Genomic DNA, 24,723 nt, shown 5'->3' with positions numbered 1-24,723 from the left:
CTCCAGCAGCTGGTTTTACAAATCTAATTCATCAGCAATAAAAGCCCACTCTTCCTCCAACATCAAAAGGAGACGTCAAAATCTCTGGAGGAAAGAGCGAAACAACAGAATGTGTGCAAAAGCCCTGAATGACAACACATGGTGAAAGAGGAGAGAACGAGACGTGACGGAGGAGAAGAGTGTGAGGAGCCGGCAGGTGAGCGGACAGATGCTCCATAAGATCCAGAGAAACATCAGCAACATCTGGAGCCGTTTAAACAAATACATATCAAAAGACACACGCACGCATACATACACTCGCACGCACGCGCACACACACACACACTCGCTCACACACACACACACACACAGTAGCTCACACACACACACACACACTCGCTCACACACACACACACAGTAGCTCACACACACACACACACTTGTTCACACACACACATATACGCACACGCACTCGTTCACACACGCACACACTACCACACACACACTCGTTCACACACACACACACACACACACACACTCGCTCACACACACACACACGCGCTCACTCACACACGCGCTCACACACACACACACACACTCGCTCACACAGTAGCTCACACACACACAGTAGCTCACACACACACAGTAGCTCACACACACACAGTAGCTCACACACACACAGTAGCTCACACACACACAGTAGCTCACACACACACACACTTGTTCACACACACACATAAACGCGCACACGCACACGCACTCGTTCACACACGCACACACTAGCACACACACACTCGCTCACACACACACACACACACACACACACTCGCTCACACACACACACTCGCTCACGCACACAACACACTTGCTTGCACACGCACACAAATGCGCGCACACGCACACTTTCGCGCACACGCAAACACTCTCACACACTCTCTCACATTTAGACACACACACACTCTCACACACACACACTCTCTCTCTCTCTCTCTCTCTCTCTCTCTCTCTCTCTCTCTCTCTCTCTCTCTCTCTCACACACACACACACACACACACACACAAATAAACAAGCAAAACCTTGCTGTAAAGTGTTACCCTTCTTTTTAAATGTTCCGTATTAATTTCAATATTCAAATTAATTTCTTGTCATGTAAAATGCTCTTGTTTTGAAGCAACAGTCAGCAGAAACTGACACAAATATTCTGTCATTAGGAAACTATTATAGTAAAAGATCCGCTGATCTGTGTGTGTATGTGTGTGTGTGTGTGTGTGTGTGTGTGTGTGTGTGTGTGTGTGTGTGTGTGTGTGTACCGTGCTGGTTTCCTGCGCACTCATTCCTGGCATCCCGTTGGTCAGTTTGTCACTCAGTTGGTTCAGTTTCTCCACACGTCTTTTCTCACGATGCACTTCAGCAGCTCTAGAACTAAAATACAAAGAAAAAGAATCAAATAAACACGAGCACCTCAGAAAGCAGCATCAGGAGATAATAAAGCATTACATTGGGACATTATGTGCATGACAATTCACACACATTCTCACTAAAAAACGATTTAGACACTTCATACACATCCTAAAATTAAAAAAAAAAAATCTGCAGAATCATTCCTGAAAAGATGCATTGCCAAGCTCTGTCTGCAGTGTGTGTTTTCTCCACTAGAGGGAGACATGCATGCACACATCAGTGGAGGGAAGTGACCACCAAAATAAACATTGATCAGTTCAAACAGATCTGAGGCCTGTTTCTTAAAGCTAGCTGAACAAACTCTGAGAAGGTTTAGAGTTGACAGATCCAGATAAATCCAGCCTGGTTTAGATCAAGTTCAACCGTTTCTCAAAGCTCGGTATAAACTTTCTCTGTCAACTCAAACTAAAAGGTTTAATCCAGAGTTAGCGATCAACTCTGAAGCGCGTGCACCTGAAAGTGTGACACGTGCTGCAAACAGCCAATCACAGCGTCCGTTTGATCCACTTCTCTTCTGAAGATTGAGAAAAGCAGCTGAAAGATGATCTGGCTATATCAATGCATGACGTGAATCAAAGAAATATGCTTAATTATAGGTTCACAAAGAGCTCAAATTAATACTCATTGTTTAAAAGAATTATGAACGCATTTATATTACTATTTGGCTACTTGTCAATTAATATAATATTTATATGAACATAGTCTATGAATTCAAAGTGATTATAACTCATATAATACAAATATAATAAATAATTAGCACCAAAAGATGCACAATTTTATTTCTAAAGTTGTCATTATAAACTGGTTTCATTTGGAACGAGAGATACAGGGGGTGTGGCTTAAGTGCGTCTTTGCTTGCAGCTGATTGGTCCAGTTTGGGTTTGCGATCTCAGGGTGCTTTCACATCTCTAGTTCGGTTCATTTGGTCCGAACCAAGGGCAAACAATTATACATTGTTGCATTTTTCAGCTTTTTTGGTTCCTTTTCACACCACACTGGTCACTTTGGTCCGAACCAGTTGAAACGAACCAAAACGCAGGCACGTGACAACATCCACATCACTCATTGGCCATGGCATTTCCTAAAATGCTTTTCGATTGGTCAGAATTTCCGTGTGGGAAAAATCCAACAGAAGAGGCAAAGCCAGCAAACTATAATAACACTATAGAGAGACGACTGCGGGCTGGTTTTGTCCCTGCGGCCACAATCTACTACACTGTGTATTTACCACAGTATGCAAAACATACATTTCTATAATGAAGCGCGGATGAGACGTGAAACTTTGCACAACAGGCCACAGTAATCGATAAGATGCATAATTTTTCCACATTAGCACTGATTAAATCTTAAATGTTTAGGAATCAAAGATAATATGAAATGATGCATCATCAAAATCAATTTTATCTGACAGAATTATTTGGCAATTACAGCTAAGAAAAAACTGCATAGAAAAATAGGAAGCTCAGGAAAAAGACTAGAACATAATGAGTTATTAACAACTCTCGTTTCGCATCTGTTCATCGTTTCTTCTAATGACTGCCTGGACAAAAAAATATTGCACAATTTGTCATATTTCATTGCATTTAGTGATCGACCGATATATTGCCTTCACGATAGTTAAGCGTTTTCCAATAATCGGGTAGTGGTTTGGTAATAGCGGATTCATCAAAAAAAAAAAAAAAGACGCCATTTTGAGAATCGCGACAACGACAAGTCCGCCATTAAAGCCCCGCGTCTGATGGGAGATGAGAACAGTGTTCAAAAAGGTAAAATAACTTGCACCCCGTAATTAATAAACTTTATTTAGCATAACAGTACTGCACAAATAAGATGTTATGCGATGCTACTATGTAGTTATGTACATAGATACATATCTGTGGTTATGTAACCTAGTTTAAACTTGGCGCTAAAAATAGAGATGATCACGGAGTCAGGTAATCCGCCATGTCACAATAAAGACGTAACTTCACATGAATTAAATAAAACATCCGTGAATAAGAGCATGTAGGAAATAAAAGCGCCGAATGTGTTTCTCCCTCTCTCATCTGGTGAAGTTCAGCCGTTTCCTCACCGGTTGTTGCTCCAGCACAGGCTAGTCACCGTATGTAACTTTAAACAAGACCCACTCCTTAAATTATCTTAACGTCTGCTATATAACATTTCAATAATAAACATATAATTACAGCTCTGTGGAAATTAATTATTAGGCCTATCTCCGCGAGACGTACTCTGTCAGGTATTTCATCAATCTAGACCGACGCAAACATTATTAATAATTAATAATTCTGATGCCGTAGCCTACCAGATGAGATGGACTCTGTCAGAAAAAATAAATAAAACCGTGAATACATCATCGCTATTACAATGTTTGCATATTCCATTGACTATTCACTCTTTAGTCTATTAAAAACATAAACCCTTTTTTATAATAATGTTTATATTTATAATAATAAATTATAATACATTTTATTTGTATTGCACTTTACATTTGGAACAAATCTCAAAGTGCTTAAGATAATTTAAAAATGGGAAAATACTAATTGATTTAATAGCTTAAAGACATAAGCTAAAGATAAATGTTTTAAGTCATTTTTTAAAAGTCAAGAGCTTATGAACTTTTTTTTTTAAACTATTTTTTAAAGTCTTAAGCTTAGCTTAGCTTAGTTAAGGGGAGTTGATGGACACAACTCTCATTTATTTATGTTCTCCATTTGAAAGCAGACCTTTTTAAATGTATTTAGCATGTTGTTAATATGCCGTAGCTATAAATAAAAAGATGCAACATCATCAAGGTTAAAATGTATGTTTTTTTTAAATGCTCTTTTGTTCTTTATGCAAGGGAGTGAGACTGCAAAAATTACATTGTTTAAAAAGTTCAGTTCGGTGCTGTTGCTATAATTGAAAAAACAAAAACAAAACAGAAATAACACGCACAAAAACATGCAAATAATTGTATCGGTTATAAAATAAAAACAATATCGGTCGATCACTAATTGCATTATTGTCACAAATAAAACAAGAATCGACTCAAAGCACAACTACGCTTACACAATCAGCTTTTTAAATAAAAGCTGAAGATGTCCATGACTTTTGGCACATGACGGTGATGTGTTGTGGAGGCTGACGAGTGTGTGTTAATGCAGCGCGAGCAGCCGCCTCTGAACCCTCTTTAACCTTCTGTTTACAGTGGCTTTGGAAATGAGGTCTGTACGACCCCACCGGGCTCCTGCGGCCCGCACCGCCAGCTGTCTGCTCGCAAACACACACTACACACACACACTACACGCATCACAAACACACTACACGTCACGCACACACACACACACACATCACAAACAAACACTACACACACCACAAACACACTACACACACACACACCACATGTGTTTATGATGTGATGTGACATATCACTAACACACACTCACAAACACATCACTAACACGTCACACACACACATCAACACACACACACACACTACACATCACAAACACACACTACACAGATCAAAAACACACACCACAAACACACTACACAGATCAAAAACACACTACACACATCTCAAACACACTACACACACCACAAACACATATCACAAACATACACTACACGCATCACAAACTACACACCACAATCAGCCCCCAGCCCGCGAACAGACACATTTAGATCCAACATTCACATGGAAAACGAAACGCCTTTCGACACCTGAGAAAAGCAGACGTTCAATAAAACAATAAACCAGCTTTTAGGTACGAGGTGAACTGAAGAGTCTTATAAATATATATATTTTAAATAATAATGTCATGTTATAATGTCAAAATTGTATAATAATCCATCTCAAATCCCTTATTTGATGAATCTGAATGTGTTGAATCCGTGTTTGTTTTTTTCTGGATGACTCCAGAGAAAGTCGTCTGAAGGAAACCCGGTGCCCAGAGACACGGGACGAGAGGTCAGACCTCAGCAAATAAACCTCTCAGAAAGCCAAAACTCATCCAGAGCCAAGAGACGCCCACAGGGAGCGGCAGAAGGTCGACACACACACACAACTTGGTTTTGCCCTCATAAGGAACCCTGGGAACATTTCAGTCTCCCTTACTAGGATGCTCTGAGTGCTTTAGGTTGTTGATATCCAGTTGCAAATGTGTTTTGAGTGTCTAGTGCTGTTGCTATGGAGTTGCTAGGGTGTCCTGCATGTTTTAGGCTGTTGCTATGCAGTTGCAAATGTGTTTTGAGTGGTTTGGGCTGTTGCTATGGGGTTGCTAGGGTGTTCTGTGTGTTTTAGGTTGTTGCTATGCAGTTGCGAATGTGTTTTGAGATCCTAGGGCTTTTGCTTTGGAGTTGCTAGGGTGATCTGACTGTTGCTCAGGTGTTTTGACTGTTTTAGGCTGTTATACACCTGCTAGGGTGTTTTAGACTGTTGCTATGCAGTTGCTAGGGTATACTGGGTGGTTTAGGTGGTTGCTATGCAGTTGCAGTTATGTCCAGAGTGTTTTAGACTGTTGCTATGCAGTTGCTAGGGTGAACTGGGTGGTTTAGATGGTTGCTATGCAGTTGCTAGGGTGTACTGGGTGGTTTAGGTGGTTGCTATGCAGTTGCAGTTATGTCCTGAGTGTTTTAGACTGTTGCTATGCAGTTGCTAGGGTGTACTGGCTAGTTTAGGTGGTTGCTATGCAGTTGCAGTCATGTCCTGAGTTTTTTAGACTGTTGCTATGCAGTTGCTAGGGTGTACTGGCTAGTTTAGGTGGTTGCTATGCAGTTGCAGTTATGTCCTGAGTGTTTTAGACTGTTGCTATGCAGTTGCTAGGGTGTACTGGCTAGTTTAGGTGGTTGCTATGCAGTTGCAGTTATGTCCTGAGTGTTTTAGACTGTTGCTATGCAGTTGCTAGGGTGTACTGGCTAGTTTAGGTGGTTGCTATGCAGTTGCAGTTATGTCCTGAGTGTTTTAGACTGTTGCTATGCAGTTGCTAGGGTGTTCTGCGTCGTTTTAAGGTTAACACTAGAGGTTTCCATCACAGCTACTAGTGTGAAATCAAACCAACAGTCATGATGTCACGCTGAGTTTCTCTCGACCAATCAAACGGTGCGTGAGCGACAGATGAGGCTGGATAATGAGACGAGAGAAACAGGTGCGAACGGATCGGTCCTTTCCAATCACATCCCTGTTAATTTATGAGGCGAGATCTGCCGATCGCTTCTTTCCAGGGACAAAAGACAAACAGGACAGAAATAACCAGAGACTGAGGGAACAGGCAAACTTCAGCAACACAGAAGAACAAAAGATTGATAAAGGCCAGACATTAATTATGAAAACATCAATGATTTATTGATATGAGCAGCTGACAGGAGCATCGAGGAAAACAACTTGACGCCTTAAAATGCATTGTTTTATTTATTGTTGCTGGTTTAATGGTTTAGTTGCGGTTTAAATAAAACACTGCAAAGGATTGAAGGTTCAGAAACACGTCTCAGTTCAGATTAAAGCAATCAAAGCCAGGGCTGGACATTAAGCATGTTCATGTGCTTGTCCAGAAAAAAGTTCGATAATTTTTTTATTTTGTGTGTGTGTGTGTGTGTGTGTGTGTGTGTGTGTGTGTGTTGTAACTATAATTTATTCTGAAGCAATATTCTCACCAGTGTTCAATCAGCTTTGACATATTTAAATCTGCATATTTTTTTTAATTTTTATTGAATCATTTCAAATTTGTGATATTTGTACCTTTTATAAAGGGCATTTCCCCCCTAGTCTTATTAAATATAGGCTATGCTTCAGGTTTAATTTTATATTCTTAAATTTGATCAATACATTAAATTAAATTAAGACACTATAAGGGCTGTTAACAATAAAATTAAATAATTTACACTGAAAAATTACTACTGCATTAAATAATGTTTTGAGATTTGTAGTTTTGAATAGACAAAAAAGAAATGTTGTAAAGTGTGTTTAAACATGAAACTAAACCTCCAGTAGGTGGCAGCAGGTGGCTGTCCTAATGCGTGAGTCATTGAGTCGTTCATTCAAACGATTCATTCAAACACTGAATCGTTCAGTAACACACTTGTTGCTGTGAGACGCGTTACGGTTCTGCTGTGAACGATTTTCGCTGCTGAAATCGAACAAAAGCGCTCAATATAGCATCTAAAATGTAAATGACGTTAAGTGAAGGTAAATTTAAGTGAATGTTAATTAATTGTTTCTGAAACTGTCATATGAAAGCAGTGTCATTTTCAGTTGTGATGGTATTCAGCAAACGGCTTAAACGCTCTAGTGTTGTAATTTCTCCTCGAGAGGCAGCACGAGCGTCAACAGCGAGACCTTGTTATCGTCAGTTCATCATATATTATTATCATCCACTATCGATCGCCACTTACACTACATTAATGCACAATCATTCGTGCATTTTGGGGATTCGCTAGTTATTTTTTGTTTTAATCAGGATCTTGTCCGTCGGGCAAGTTAAATTATTTTTCACTTGTCCCTTCAAAAAAATCACTTAACTATCCAATAAAATTTTCTGTTTGTCTTAAAAAAAAAAAAAAAAAAAATGTTTGTGTACTGTGCTCGATTAACTGAAAATTCTTACAGCTCTTGCAGGTTGTTGGCCGTGTTTGTTTCGTTGCTTCTACTGCTCTCCCCTTTTTGTAAGTCGCTTTGGATAAAAGTGTCTGCTAAATGATTAAATGTAAAGCTCTTAAATCCTCAAATAAAGGCCAGAACTTTCCTGTAGCTCAAACAATAGAGCGTGGCGCTCGCCAAGGTCATGGGTTCGATTCCCAGGCAAAGCAAGAACTGACAATAATGTAAAATGTGTACCCTTAATGCAATGCAAGTCACTTTGGATAAAAGTGTCTGCCAAATGCATAAATGTAAAATGTAAAATGTAAATCACATCGTAAAGGCTGCATGTATAGCGCTCATGGGATTACACGGATTCTGGTTGTTATTTTTCCGAGGAATTCAAGCGATTGTGGCGCCCTGATGTAAATCTCCCAAGACAAGTAACGACTTGAGTCGGTTCTGAAACACGGACCTGGATCATTTTAGTTTCGAAATGCAAGTCGATGCAGTAAATCAGCATTATTATGTGAACAGAAAAAGCCAAACCCCACACGACGTCACAAACGAGATCTGAAGAAGTTCGGAAACGACAGCCGGTTTACTGGAAGAGAGAGGGAGACGCCCTGAGCCGAACACAGGGATGTGTTTGGACGTGTCTGGATGAAGGTGAATCGAGGACAGGATTTACTGACAGACGCTCGCCACTGATGCCATCCACACAACAAAGACAACTCTCCATTAACAGGGTTAATATGCAAATCAGGCACGCGTTAAAGAGTTAATTCAGCCGGAACAGATGCTGGATTACAGACGAGAGAGAGAGAGAGAGTGAGAGAGAGAAAGAGAGAGTGTGTGTGAGAGAGAGAGAAAGAGAGAGAGAGAGAGAGAGAGATTCCAAACTGAAGAAACAAAGAAAAATAATTAATAAATTAACTTTTTTTTTTATTTTTACAATAAATCCGTAGATCTTTTTTAATGATTTTTAGTAATAGCATATTAACGGCAACACAGCAGGTTTCTATAAAATATAAATATTATTGTTATATTTATTCTAACATACTTATTGTGATAGTAATATTTCTTATTCTGATAAATATTTTTATTGTACAATAATAATCATAATTATTCTTATTAGTCATATATAATCTAAATATTATATACACACTTTTCATTTGTAAAACCATGCAGCCCTATCACATACGATCTCTCTCTCTCACACTCACACACACACACACACACACAGTGTCTGGTTGAACCGCAGCAAAGCATGCTGGGATCCGTCTGATTTGCCACTTAAACTACCACACACACATCATGATGTAATATTTAATATTTGTCTCTGTAAATTATGCTAATTACACTAACTAGTTGTGTAATGCAGCTCTTTTGTGTGTGTGTGTGTGTGTGTGTGTGTGTGTGTGTGTGTGTGTGTGTAACAAACATTATATCATTGCATAACACTAAAAAGGTTATTACTTAATGCTCATTCCAATAGTAATAAAACTGATGTACATATTTGAATAAATATTCATATTTAATTGAAAATACATAAACAAGTGATCTGTCATGCATAATATTTGTATAAGGCGTATTAATGAAAGACTCACGTGGTGTTGTTCTGCCGTTACTCTTCAGTTTCTCAAAGTCTCTCGGTCCTCTTCAGCAAAACTCTGTTGACAAACACACACACAATCATATAAAAGATGATTAAGCATCACTATAACACACACACACACACACACACACACACACACACACACGTTGGTCTATGTGGTTTACAGGGACTCTCCATAGGCGTAATGGTTTTTATACTGTACAAACCGTATTTTCTATCCCCTTACACTGCCCCTAAACCTACCCATCACACACACACACACACACACTGCCCCTAAACCTACCCATCACAGGAAACATTCTGCATTTTTACTTTCTTAAAAAAACATAATTTAGTGTGTTTTTAAGGCTATTTGAATTATGGGGACATTTGATATGTCCTCATAAACCACATATATAGTGTAATACCAGTGTAATACCCATGTAGTTATACAAATGTGTGTCCTCATAAACCACATAAACAGGCACACACACACTAATGGCTTTTGGGAGAGTTTCAGTCCCAGATGGGAGAAAAACAGACAGAAGACTTCAATCTGTCTGATCTGCTCATACAACCACAACACATCTCACGTGTGTGTGTGTGTGTGTGTGTCCTGCCTCGATTTTAAAGGACATATTACGGCCTTGTTCAAACTCTTGATGTTGTGTTTGTTCTCTACTAGAGCAGGTTTTCCTGCTTGAATGTTGTTCAGCTTAGACAACATACACTTCCATGTTAATCACTTTTAGCAGTGTTTTGTGTAACTTTAAAGGGTTTCCTGTAAAATGACCTCAACATTTTGAACTTAGACCACTGTATGTGTGTATGGGAGGCTTTTTAATTTGGGTCGGCCAAATCCAGGTGGAAATCCAAAAAAAAAAAAAAAAAAAAAATGGTACCAGAAACAGATTTTCATGATTTATATTCATAATTTTGCAGTTTACTCTGATCTTGATTTAATATGGATCCAGTTGGATAAGTCTCAGGTACAGTAGCTACATGTTAATTTTAAGGGAAAAAATCTCAACTAATGCTGTAAACATACAAACATCTTCCGTTGAAAGATTCGCTTCACGTTTGGATGAAAACCAGCAGCTAGTGACACTTATAGAGAAAACCTGCACCTTTCAACAACATGAACAGCGGCTAGATGGAAAAAGCAGAATCTCTAACACAACATGCATTTATTTGATCCTCTGACCGCCTGAATGAAACAAACACACACACACGTTTGCATGTGTTAAATCATTAATGCATGCAGTTTGATAAAAGTCTTGCGTTAATCATTTCAGTATGCAAATGACTTTGAATTCGACATCTGCCTCAAAGCACAAACACCTAAAAAGCATCATTGGGAAAAACTTTTGTGAGAGAACTTTTATAATATAATTTTATAACATACCATACTACTATTTCTGTAGTATGCCAACCCGTTCTCACTCCCAAGGCGTCAAAATCCGAAGCATGGTCAAGTGCCTTCTGTGTCACAATGAAGACGCTAAAGGTGCCCTGTGTCATTTTTCGATGCGCTGGGTGCTCCGTTCATTTCAATGAGAGACCTTTGGCGTCATACACAGACGCGCTGGGTTATGACATGTTGGAGGTTGATTCTCAATTTAATCAGCAAGCATTATTTCACTTACATTTATATTATTATGGTATGTCGACACGTTTTAACATGTAACCCAACCCCACTCCATCCCTAAACCTACCCATTTGTGTGAATATGATATAAAACACAGGATATAACATATGACTGCATCCACGAGTTATTGTTTCTCTCCGAGTTACTGCTGTTTCTCTCTGAGTCGGACGGCTGCTGTTTCTCTCTGAGTGGGACGGCTGCTGTTTCTCTCTGAGTGGGGCGGCTGCTGTTTCTCTCGGAGTGGGGCGGCTGCTGTTTCTCTCGGAGTGGGGCGGCTGCTGTTTCTCTCGGAGTGGGGCGGCTGCTGTTTCTCTCGGAGTGGGGCGGCTGCTGTTTCTCTCTGAGTGGGGCGGCTGCTGTTTCTCTCTGAGTGGGACGGCTGCTGTTTCTCTCGGAGTGGGACGGCTGCTGTTTCTCTCGGAGTGGGACGGCTGCTGTTTCTCTCTGAGTGGGGCGGCTGCTGTTTCTCTCGGAGTGGGACGGCTGCTGTTTCTCTCGGAGTGGGGCGGCTGCTGTTTCTCTCGGAGTGGGGCGGCTGCTGTTTCTCTCTGAGTGGGGCGGCTGCTGTTTCTCTCGGAGTGGGGCGGCTGCTGTTTCTCTCGGAGTGGGGCGGCTGCTGTTTCTCTCTGAGTGGGGCGGCTGCTGTTTCTCTCGGAGTGGGACGGCTGCTGTTTCTCTCGGAGTGGGGCGGCTGCTGTTTCTCTCGGAGTGGGGCGGCTGCTGTTTCTCTCGGAGTGGGGCGGCTGCTGTTTCTCTCGGAGTGGGACCGCTGCTGTTTCTCTCGGAGTGGGACCGCTGCTGTTTCTCTCGGAGTGGGACGGCTGCTGTTTCTCTCGGAGTGGGGCGGCTGCTGTTTCTCTCGGAGTGGGACCGCTGCTGTTTCTCTCGGAGTGGGACGGCTGCTGTTTCTCTCGGAGTGGGACGGCTGCTGTTTCTCTCGGAGTGGGACCGCTGCTGTTTCTCTCGGAGTGGGGCGGCTGCTGTTTCTCTCGGAGTGGGACCGCTGCTGTTTCTCTCGGAGTGGGACCGCTGCTGTTTCTCTCGGAGTGGGACCGCTGCTGTTTCTCTCGGAGTGGGACGGCTGCTGTTTCTCTCGGAGTGGGACGGCTGCTGTTTCTCTCGGAGTGGGGCGGCTGCTGTTTCTCTCGGAGTGGGACCGCTGCTGTTTCTCTCGGAGTGGGACCGCTGCTGTTTCTCTCGGAGTGGGACCGCTGCTGTTTCTCTCGGAGTGGGACCGCTGCTGTTTCTCTCGGAGTGGGACGGCTGCTGTTTCTCTCGGAGTGGGACGGCTGCTGTTTCTCTCGGAGTGGGACCGCTGCTGTTTCTCTCGGAGTGGGACGGCTGCTGTTTCTCTCGGAGTGGGACCGCTGCTGTTTCTCTCGGAGTGGGGCGGCTGCTGTTTCTCTCGGAGTGGGACGGCTGCTGTTTCTCTCGGAGTGGGGCGGCTGCTGTTTCTCTCGGAGTGGGACCGCTGCTGTTTCTCTCGGAGTGGGACCGCTGCTGTTTCTCTCGGAGTGGGACGGCTGCTGTTTCTCTCGGAAAATGGATGCTAATAATATATGAGCACGGGTGAACCAAGGATTTGTGTGTGTTATGTCAATGTAAATTTATTTAATCTGTGTAAAACATCAGTGGCTGTATTGATTGCTTTTGCAAAACATGAATTAAAAAACGTTTCCAAGATGATGATGATGATGACAATAATAATTATTACTATACTAAGTTTTGATTACAAATACTTTATATGAATGTGTTTGAATGTATCTTCATCCGCCGGGATGATAGAAATGACGTCATTACGTAAGGACATAAAAGAAGCAGTGATCCGTTTTTTTTAACCGGTTCATTGAAACGAACTGTCCGAAAGAACCGGTTCGCAGAAAAGAACCGAACTTCCCATCCGAGAGAATAAGAGTTGTGCATGAAGGAATCTACAGACAGCAACACGGCGCAGTCATCCTGGCATAATGATACCTTTTTTTTTAAATTAAAATTAAATTAAAAATACACTGCTGTGGACGTAGTTAATGTCTTTAATGTGTTTACTGTGATAATGGACTGAGGATGGGAGTTGGATTCGGTATTCGGTTTCGGCAGAATCTTAACAGTGGATTCGGTATTCGGCCGAACCTCAAAAATCTGGATTCGGTGCATCCCTAATGTCATTGGCTCTCGTGTATCTTGTGACCGATTGCGTCATGCTCAAGAGTCGTTTGAATCATTTGAATGAGATATGAGTGAGTTCGTTCACGGGGCAGCGGGATCATCATTTCAGCGATTAAAACATTAAAATCAACTCTGTTCTTCACATGAAGACATCGTATGACTTCAGAAGACTTGCAATGCAACATGAGTTAATACTTTTATCCTGTTTTTGGTCAGTTTTTGCAATAAATACTTGTGACTGTACATTTATTTGCCTGTTGTGTGTTTTATATTGTTTAGATTGGGTAGGTTTAGGGTAGGAGTTGGGTTAGTTGCTCCAAAATATAAAAGTAGCCTTTAAATATGAATAAAATCATGTCTGCTTTTACAAACGCAAAGAATTAAATGCATTTGTGTGTGACGCCAAAGGTTTCTCATTGAAATGAATGGAGCACTAAAAAATGCTGGGTTCAAAACAACCCAAGCTGGGTTGAAAATGGACAAACCCATCAATATGGTTGTCTATAAAAAAAACTTTTTTTTAAATCCTATTGGCCCCACAAAATCCTATCAGTGCATCCCTAATTTTAAATGGTATTAATATTACTGTATTGTTGATCAAATAAACAAACAGAAGAGACTCTTTCAACAGCCTTTTATAATCTTAGTAAACAGTGTGACTGTAAATGACCCAGGCGTGACATCATGATTATTTATACCTCTCTCTCGACTCATTACTCTAGAATTAAACCGGATTAAAAATACACAACGAGCACATTTATTTAGTAAGAGCCTCAGCGCAGACAGAGACACGCCACGGCCGATCCCAGTGCACTGTGGGACACCGCGGTGACATCATCGCCATCGGTCATGTCTGTGAGAACCGAGTGTGTTACGAAAAAACTACTCTTGCATAGAAATGAAATCCACATTAATCCAGCAGATCTCAGACATAACTCACAGCGGACACTGAGGAGAAGCGTGAGAACGTGCAGCACATTCAGAGGAAACCAAGTCTGAGCTACACACACACACACACACACACATTCAGAGGAAACCGAGTCTGAGCTACACACACAGACACACATATATTCAGAGGAAACCGAGTCTGAGCTACACACACACACACACATATATTCAGAGGAAACCGAGTCTGAGCTATACACACACACATTCAGAGGAAACATGTCAATCAGTTAAACTGAGTCTGATCTACTCAAACACACACACATTCAGAGGAAACATGTCAATTAGTTAAACTGAGTCTGATCTAATCACACACACACACACACACATTTAGAGGAACCATGTCAATCAGTTAAACAGAGCGTGATCTACTCTCTCTCACACACACACACACATTCAGAGGAAACATGTCATTCATTTAAACTGAGTCTGATCTAATCACACACACACACACACATTTAGAGGAACCATGTCAATCAGTTAAACAGAGCGTGATCTACTCTCACACACACACACACACACACATTCAGAGGAAACATGTCATTCAGTACAACTGAGTCTGATCTAATCACACACACACACACACACACACACACACACACACACACATTTAGAGGAACCATGTCAATCAGTTAAACAGAGCGTGATCTTCTCACACACACACACACACACACACACATTAAGAGGAACCATGTCAATCAGTTAAACAGAGCGGGATCTACTCACACACACACATTTAGAGGAACCATGTCAATCAGTTAAACAGAGCGGGATCTACTCACACACACACACACACACACATTAAGAGAAACCATGTCAATCAGTAAAACTGAGTCTGATCTACTCACACACACACACACACGCACATTTAGAGAAACCATGTCAATCAGTTAAACGGAGTGTGATCTACTCTCACACACACACACACACTTAGAGGAACCATGTCAATCAGTTAAACAGAGTGTGATCTACTCTCACACACACACACACACACACACACTTAGAGGAACCATGTCAATCAGTTAAACGGAGTGTGATCTACTCTCTCACACACACACACACTTAGAGGAACCATGTCAATCAGTTAAACGGAGTGTGATCTACTCTCTCTCACACACACACACACACACTTAGAGGAACCATGTCAATCAGTTAAACGGAGTGTGATCTACTCTCTCACACACACACACACTTAGAGGAACCATGTCAATCAGTTAAACGGAGTGTGATCTACTCACGTGCAGAAGAACCGACGCTCACGAGGAGTTAAACATGGGATAAACCTTAGCGTTTCTGGACGCCAACTGTGTTTGGGTTGGTTGCTGAGTGTGTGTGTCTGCTTGACTGACCAAACAACAGAAGTGTAAGTGTGTGCTTTGCTCTGCTTGACTGACCAATGTGTGTGTGTGTGTGTGTGAGTGAGAGAGAGAGTGTGAATGTGTGAGAGAGAGAGTGTGTGTTTGAGAGTGTGTGTGTGAATTATTTGTGTGTCTGTGTGTGTTTGTGTAAGTGAGATTATTTGTGTGTGACAGAGTGAGTGAGTGCCTGTGTGTGAGAGAGAGTGTGCGCACAATTATTTATGTGAGTATGTACGTGTGTGTGTGTGTGTGTGTGTGTGCAATTATTTGTGTGTCTGTGAGTGAGTGTGTGAGAGAGTGACAATGCAAAATGCTTACACACACACACACACGTTATGTAAATGATGACATTCCATAGACCTGCTCGTTAAAATAACAGCCTGACTTAAAAACTGTGAAGGAATCTCAACACTGATAATAATTTGGTGTAGAAACTATTTTTTGCTCAGAAGCTATAATTTAATCCCTCAGTTAATGAACGAGAAATGACACCGAAGTAAACAGAACAACAGAAAAACACTCCATCATCTTCGAAAGATCTCAAAGGGTTTACAGGACGGTCACACTCCTGGAGCAATCGCTAATGAAACTCAGAAACTGACCATTCAAACACACACACACACACACACACACACTCAAAGTGAGAACAAACCCTCGATTCGTCCTGATAAACTGCTCTTTAATTGCACTAAATTATGATGGTCATAAAAATAGGCTTAATTTTCTCTACTTGATTTTGTGAGGAATGTGACATTCATGCTAAAATCTCAGAAACTATAAGGTTACATTTATACACACACACACACACACACACACACACACACACACACACACACACACACGTGTATTATCATCTGTCCAACAAATGAAAACATGTACAAAGTTCTGTGTGACCGTGTCCTGTGGCATGTGGGTGAAAGGCATGCTGGGAACAGGGTGTGTGCAGGTGGGGCAGTAAACCTTCTCCTCCAGCAGGGTGTGTGTGTGTGTGTGTGTGTGTGTGTGTGTCTGGGTGGGGTTGTTTTAAATATCACTCAGTAAAGTTTTAAGAGGTAAAGGGCTCATGGTTACAAAACACGCACCGCTTCAATCCAACTTTCCGTCTGCTGTCTAATACACCCCCGTCCCACACAATTCCTCGAAAAGGTGGTGCAGTAGAGAATAATCCCAGCATCAGGTCAAACAGGATTTATGACAAAAAGAAACCTGGTTTATTATTACCAAGCGAGCGCTGATAAATAACCAATAACCAACTGTCCTTCTGTACGGTCATGTGATTTATATAGAGGCCGTTTCAACCGGCAGAACCGGATCTCACGGTCACAATGATATAAACATTAAAATTATAATATAAAACTACATATCATTCACCTTATCTGTGAATAAACAAGTTGTTTGAATAAGTATAGCGTGTTCTTTACATATATAAACACTGATCCGGCATAACATTATGACCAGGTGAATAACACTGATGATCTCTTCATCACGGCTCCTGTTAGTGGGTGGGATATATTAGGCAGCAAGTGAACATTTTGTCCTCAAAGTTGATGTGTTAGAAGCAGGAGAAATGGGTAAGCGTAAGGATTTGAGCGAGTTTGACAAGGGCCAGATTGTGACGGCTAGACGACTGGGTCAGAGCATCTCTAAGACTGCAGCTCTTGTGGGCTGTTCCCGGTCTGCAGTGGTCAGTATCTATCAAAAGTGCTCCAAGGAAGGAAGAAAGTGGTCCAGATTCTCCAGATCTCAATCCAATCGAGCATCTGTGGGATGTGCTGAACAAACAAGCCTGATCCATGGAGGCCCCACCTCACAACTTAAAGGACTTAAAGGATCTGCTGCTAACATCTTGGTGCCAGATACCACAGCACACCTTCAGGGGTCTAGAGGAGTCCATGGTCAGCAAAAGACGGACCAACACAATATTAGGAGGGTGGTCATAATTTTGTGCCTGATTGATTATATATATATATATATATATATATACACAGACACACACACCGTAATCATTCAGTCAGGTGCTAATAAAATATAAAGAAGAAAAATAAATAAAAATTGTGAGACAAATGTGATAACATATAGTACATAATAATAAACAATTAAAATGTATAAAAATATATATGAAACAAAAACAGAACCAATTTAAATCAAAATGGCTATAAAAGATATATTATATAATAATAAAAAATAAACCTTATCTTTGATCATTAGGTCAGGTGGTAATAAACTATGAATAAAATAGTACGATAAATAAAATAAACTTATCTGTGATCATTAGGTCAGGTGGTAATAAATATAAAATATTAATAAAATTAATAATATGAAAAATAAAAGAAACGTATCCGTGATCATTAGGTTAGGTGGTAATAAATATAAAATATTAATAAAAATAATAATATGAAAAATAAAAGAAACTTATCTGTGATCATTAGGTCAGGTGATAATAAATATTAAATATTAATAAAAAATATTTAAAAAATAAACTTATCCGTGATCATTAGGTCAGGTGGTAATAAATATAAAATATTAATAAAAATAATAATACGATAAATAAAAGAAACCTTATCTGCGATCATTAGGTCAGGTGGTAATAAAATAATAAATTACCCTGTGTGATTGATACTTGGATGGCAGAATGTCTGAGAGTCCCGTCAGACCTTCAGACCTGGAGCGCTTCATTTGGTGAGCTGCCTTCAGGGTTAAAGTCTGATCGGAGCAGCAGCCGTCCGTGAGAACTCAGAAAGAGCCACACTTCTATATTAACAGCATTTCCTAAGGCAGTTAATTATGATGCACACAAAGGCTGTCGACAGATCGTCAGTCACAAATCCTGATACTTATTTCACATCATACACAATAACTTCAACACATTTAGGTGTAAATCTAACAACCCAAAGCCTGAAATCATGAACCTGTCTACACTGACAACACGATATTCACGATATCACGCATCTGATTGGCTGGAGTCCAATAATTCAACGGCCGCTGCACCGGCTGTGACACGAGCTCCTGTTGCTATGACAACATGACTCATTCCAATGGAATTCTACGTTAAGTCACTCCTGGACAAATTCCAAACACTCCCTAATTCGTGTTGCTAGGAGACAGAAGACGCTGTCGCTCGGTGAAGGGCAATGATCCCAGTTCATCTGTTACACGACTGACATCATCACGGAGACCAGAGAAAACCAAAAGCAGCACATTATAGGGATTTTAAGAATAGATTTTGAGCTATCAGCTTAGATGTTCAAGCTGGTTTTTACAGTAAATGGTTTGTCGCCGGTCCAAGGAGGTTTACCAGCTGGATCAGGAGGGGCGAGTTTACTGCAGGTCCACTGGCTGGGATTCAAGTTAATGATTAGGGATGTGAAATCTACATTTCTCAAACAACATATGGTGCAAAACGCTTAAAACAATGTGATGCAATGCCCAAAGACATGCAAGAGCAAACAATAATAGAAGTGGTCTCTTAGTTTTTTTTCCAGAGCTAGCTAGCTATATATTATATATATATATATATATATATATATATATATATATATATATATATATATATATATATATTATATATATAATATTATAAATTAATTTATTTTTTCAGTTAAAGATTAGATTTAAAAAAATATACAAATGAATAAAATTAAAATAATACTGACAGACAGAATTCACAGCACTTCACTTTTTCCACATTTTATTTTTACAGCCTTATTCCAAAATGGATTCAATTAATTATTTTCCTAAAAATTCTACAAACAATACCTTATAATGGCAACATGAAATAATTTAGTTTGAAATCTTTGCAAATTTACTAAAAACTTTCTACAAAATTCACAGCCTTTGCTCAATATTTTGTTGAAGCACCTTTGGCAATTACAGCCTCAGCTCTTTTTGAATATGAAGCTACACGCATGGCACACCTATTTTTGGGCAGTTTCTCTCATTCTTCTTTGCAGGACCTCTCAAGCTCCATCACGTTGGATGGGGAGCGTCGGTTTACAGCCATTTTCAGATCTCTCCGGAGATGTTCAACCGGGTTCAAGTCTGGGCTCTAGCTGGGCCACTCAAGGGCATTTCCAGAGTTCTCCCATAGCCACTTCTTTGTTATCCTGGCTGTGTGCTTAGGGTCATTGTCCTGTTGGAAGAAGAACCTTCACCCCAGTCTCAGGTCCAGAGTGCTCTGGAGCAGGTTTTCATCAAGGATGTCTCTGTGCTGCATTCACCTTTCCCTTAATCCTGACTAGTCTCCCAGTTCCTGCCGCTGAAAAACACCCCCACAGCATTATGCTGCCACCACCATGCTTCACTGTAGGGGAGTATTGGCCAGATGATGAGCGGTGCCTGGTTTCCTCCAGACATGACGCTTACCATTCAGGCCAAATAGTCCAATCTTTGTTTCTCATGGTCTGAGAGTCCTTCAGGTGCCTTTTGGCAAACTTCTGCCTTTTACTGAGGAGTGGATTCCATCTGGACACTCCACCATACAGGCCTGATTGGTGGAGAGCTGAAACTTCTTCCATTTACAGATGGTGGAGGCCTCTGTGCTCATTCAGACCTCTGTTGATTTTTTTCTGTACCCTTCCCCAGATCTGTGCCTCGATACAATCCTGTCTCGGAGGTCTACAGACAATTCCTTGGACTTCATGGCTTGGTTTGCACTCTGACATTAACTGTGGGAACTTATATAGACAGGTACGTGCCTTTCCAAATCATGTCCAATCAACTGAATTTACCACATGTGGACTCCAATCAAGTTGTAGAAACATCTCAAGGATGACCAGTGGACACAGGAGCACCTGAGTTCAATTTAAAATTGAATACATTTGCAAAGATTTCAAACAAACTTCTTTCACGTTGTCATTATGGGGTATTTTTTGAAGAAAATATGATTTTGAAATAAGGCTGTAACATAAAATATGGAAAAAGTTAAGCACTGTGATTATTTTCTGGATGCACTGTACTATAATGATTAATATAATAATTAAGCCAGGAATGAACTTGCAACACCCGAAGCACAACTGTGCTACATGTCGGCACTGCCCACTAAGCGATTGCTGCCGACCTAAATTATCATTACTGTTTTAAATCCATTTTAATATTCAATAAATTATCATAATCCGGGGCCAAACCTCAGTACTCAAACAGTAAGTTGTTGGATGAATGCCCCCAAAAATACCAACAAAGCAAGTAAAAGCAACTGGTTTGTGAGCAGATTTCCAGCAGAGCCTGTGGTTGGAGGCTTGTTTCAACGATCACACCTACTTATTTCCCAGACGAACTTGGCAGGCTAATCGGGGAAACTCTGGCAGGATTTGGCTCGGCGTCAGCCAGTACGACAGCAGCTCGGACTCGAATGAAACGGAAGGCCAGGTGTTACAATGGGAATATAAGCAGCACAGCTGGAAGTGATGCATTCAGGCCTTTTGTTAATAATCTCAAGAGCTTCATAACTAGCTCTGCACTAACATGCGCTGTTCCGTATCTCTGGCCACTTATCTTCCATTAAACCCTTGAGTAATTGGCCGAACAATAGGCCAATGATTATAGAGAGAGAGAGAAGAGTTCAGGCTTCAGACTGACTGCAGATGCACATTCAGTTAGCTTCATTTCCTCAGTCATCACTAACTAAAAAAAAGGCTAATCTGAACTGGTGGATGAGTACGAAATCATCTGTAATCCCACTCGAAATACATAAATGTACGCTGATGTCTTCCTGTCAGTCAATGCAACAGAACGGCCTGATATTTGTCGGTCCAGACGGCTGATAAAGGACTGGATTTAGATCTGAAAGAGTTTGTTTGCAATACTGTGCTTCTAAAGAAGACGTACGATCTGTTGACAGTCTGGTTTAAGTTTTTGCATTCTGAATACTTTTATGAATAAGTCAGACTATAACAAAAACAACGGATTAATACGACTGACTGCAAGTCATAATTCAAGCAAAACACACACAAAGAGAGAGACACACACAACAACACGCATTCAGACGTCTAGACTTCTGGAAATAGCCTAAAGATGTTATTTTTCTGATAAGGAATAAAAGAACTATACAGCCCACATCATTTCAGCTTAGTTTTGAAACAACAGTGGAGTTCCTGATGAAAAACTACATTACCCATGATGCTGCACAGAAAATTCCACCAATCAGAGAGTCGAAATGAGCACATTAGCTCCGCCCACTCATATGAATGCTCCTCTAATTAGTTAAAATGCAGCAAAAGAGCTTGTTAGTTCTGTCCACTCTAATGAAGCACCGCAAATGTCGAAATAAACACTTAATTGCAAATGCAGAAATGTACCAGCAACCTAAAGACTCACCATCACTGATGTCGGTGAACACGGTGGATCTTAAGCATGTTCTGATCCAGGGGCGATTTTAGGATTTCAATATTAGGGAAGGCTCGAACCTCAATGAGGGCATGACTTAAGAAAAAATCATTTAATATATTGTTTGTATCCTACGGAACAATACAGTAGGTTCAACACTACATATCAAGCCAATCCCTGAATATTGACATTTTAAAGAAGCAGCTAATATTCATTTATATTATGTGATTTATATCTAGAGTTTCAAAACCTGAGCTCAGAGTGAAGGAATGATAAAATATAAAAACAAAAAACATAAAATATAAAATAAAACAGTGATTGTCCAGTCAGGTGGTGCTGGAGAAACAAAAGATGATCAAATATAACATATATTAAACTATTAATATAAAACAAAATATGTTTTAAAAATATACCTAATGTGATTGTTCAGTCAGAAATATGAATGTTTTAAACTACATTTGTACAGTAAATTAACTTTAAAGAAGATCTACATATATCTTTCCATGCATTGAGATAAGATGGAAAATGGTTTAGTGGAGGATTTCTGTCACCTGGTGGAAACCAAACACTTTTGAAATGACAAACTATCACTATAACCAGTGGATGGCAGCAGAGGAACACTTATTAGCCATTTCCAGTCCCTTTTAGAAGTATTTTAGCATGTTTTGCTTTTGGATTAATTATTTAAAAAAATATATATATTATTATATATTATTACATATAGAGGTATGAAGTAGAAAAAGTCACATGGTATTTAGATGAAAGGAATTTCATAAAATAAACAAGCCCAGATTTTACAGTGAACGGGAAACTGTCTGAATTGCTCCAACATCATATTATCTAAACTGTATTATGTAAACTGCAACACACACACACACACACACACACACACACACACACACACACACACACACACACACACACACACACACACACACACACACACACACACACACACACCTCTGCTTCTGATGTCGACGCTGCTTTGTGTTGAATGCACAAACTAAAGTATGGGGATGAAGTCTTTTTCATGAGTTTTAAATGGGACTGACTGAGATCGCCACAAATTACTGTACTTATTACCAAGTTAGTCACATTTGTCTGAGGGGTTGGGTTTAAATTTATGGGGGGCTAAAACCATCCTAAAACGGGCCTAGTGAGCCCCAGTTCTGATCTCAATCGAACCCAAACCCAGGTCGATCTCAGAGCCGCAGACAGGGGGCGATATGCACCCACCCCTCACTTAAAGTTTACTTACTTTAAGTTAAAAAAAAACAAACCAACAAACTCCATCCCAATTAGCCCTGATGTGGAGCTTAATTGTGACGGAGACAGAAGCCCAATCAAGAAAAAATAATTGGTGACCAAACATTGGGCGGTTGCCAAGTTTTGGGTTTGCGAGACGAGGGGCGATCCTTCAGGGAGGTGGAAAAATACCAGGCAACCGACTTCACATGCAAATAAGACCGTAATGAAATACGAGAGAGCGAAACAACGAGGCTCTGACAGATGACTGACAATTCAAAACAAACAGACGATTCCTGCTGTCAATCCTCCTGAACGAGGTGTGGCTGTGTGTGTTACCACGGCTCAGACAACATTTAAAACCATTACATGCAAAGCAGCCAAAGGAACATAACTGCACTAAAGGTCTGACATTCATGAGAATACTGCAGATTAAAAACATAAGTATGTTATATATAAAGTACACACGACTCTGTATGAGACAATACATACAGCTCTGTTGTTAATCTTACAATGATTAACTCTGATAAATATTTGCAATGGGATTTCAATGATACTGTGTGTCCAAAACACACGGTAAATGTGATGTAAATCCACAAAACCATATATTTATTATGGCACCATGTCCAAAATAATATGGTAATACTAATGCACTTTAGTGTTTCATATCATTTATAGTTTTTGTTAATATTTAAGTAATTTTAATTTAATTTTAAATTTAGTGTTGTTGTTTTTTTTTAAAGTTTTTCAATTGGTTTGTGCTTTCTTTAAATATGTATATATTATTTCAAGTATTAACTTTTTCTAAAAATGATTTTAGCTTATTTTACGCCATGAACCAAACCAACCAGCTACGAGGAGAATCACAAAATTACAAAAAAAGTATTTGAAAATACAAAACTGAACTTAATGGCTTTAAGACCTACAATCCCATGATGCATTGCAAACAGCTTAATCATATAAAAAATGGAGTAATATAAAAATGTAAAAATTAATATACATAAAAACAATTTTTTGCAAAGTTTAAAAGCGAGTCGTGGAAGTGGGTGAAGCTAATGAACTCGTTTCGACTCTGATTGGTGGAATTTGTGCACAGCATCATGGGTAATGTAGTTCTTCACCAGGAATTCCGCTGTTAAACATGATTGTTTTCAAACTAAGTTGAAATAATGTGCTGATGGCTTCAACTGAAGAAAATACCAACAATTAACAACTCGTAGCTCACGGTAGGGCTGTCATTAAAACATTTTTACTTCTGGAACCAGACTGTTCCAAAAAGGCATTTTTGGTACTAATCATTGGTTGGTAGGCAACACAAATAACTTGCCTAACAAGTTTAAGAAGGGAAAACGATGTGAGGGGCAGATGGAGAGAATTACAAATAAAAATCACGCGTATCCAGCAACGACCCTTCAGTGTCGCACTAACTAACCAACGTCTACAACAGGCC

General features: G+C 40.1%; 1 protein-coding gene across 3 annotated transcripts in view; it reads right to left on the bottom strand.

Moving 5' to 3' along the window:
• The window catches only part of LOC137046694 (myosin heavy chain, embryonic smooth muscle isoform-like), a 52,811-nt gene that overhangs the window by 20,921 nt on the left and 7,167 nt on the right, over positions 1-24,723 (bottom strand). For all 3 annotated transcript variants that reach the window (XM_067424035.1, XM_067424037.1, XM_067424038.1), the window contains exons 2-3: positions 9,604-9,666; positions 1,290-1,401 (exon numbers count right to left, since the gene is read on the bottom strand). In XM_067424035.1, the coding sequence (XP_067280136.1) occupies positions 1,290-1,322 (33 nt within the window). In that variant the 5' untranslated portion in view covers positions 1,323-1,401; positions 9,604-9,666. The remainder of the gene's footprint in view (positions 1-1,289; positions 1,402-9,603; positions 9,667-24,723) is intronic.

The sequence above is a fragment of the Pseudorasbora parva genome, chromosome 18, assembly GCF_024679245.1.
Source record: "Pseudorasbora parva isolate DD20220531a chromosome 18, ASM2467924v1, whole genome shotgun sequence".
In the NCBI taxonomy this organism is placed as follows: Eukaryota; Metazoa; Chordata; class Actinopteri; order Cypriniformes; family Gobionidae; genus Pseudorasbora; species Pseudorasbora parva.
This window is presented reverse-complemented; position numbering and strand designations above follow the sequence as displayed.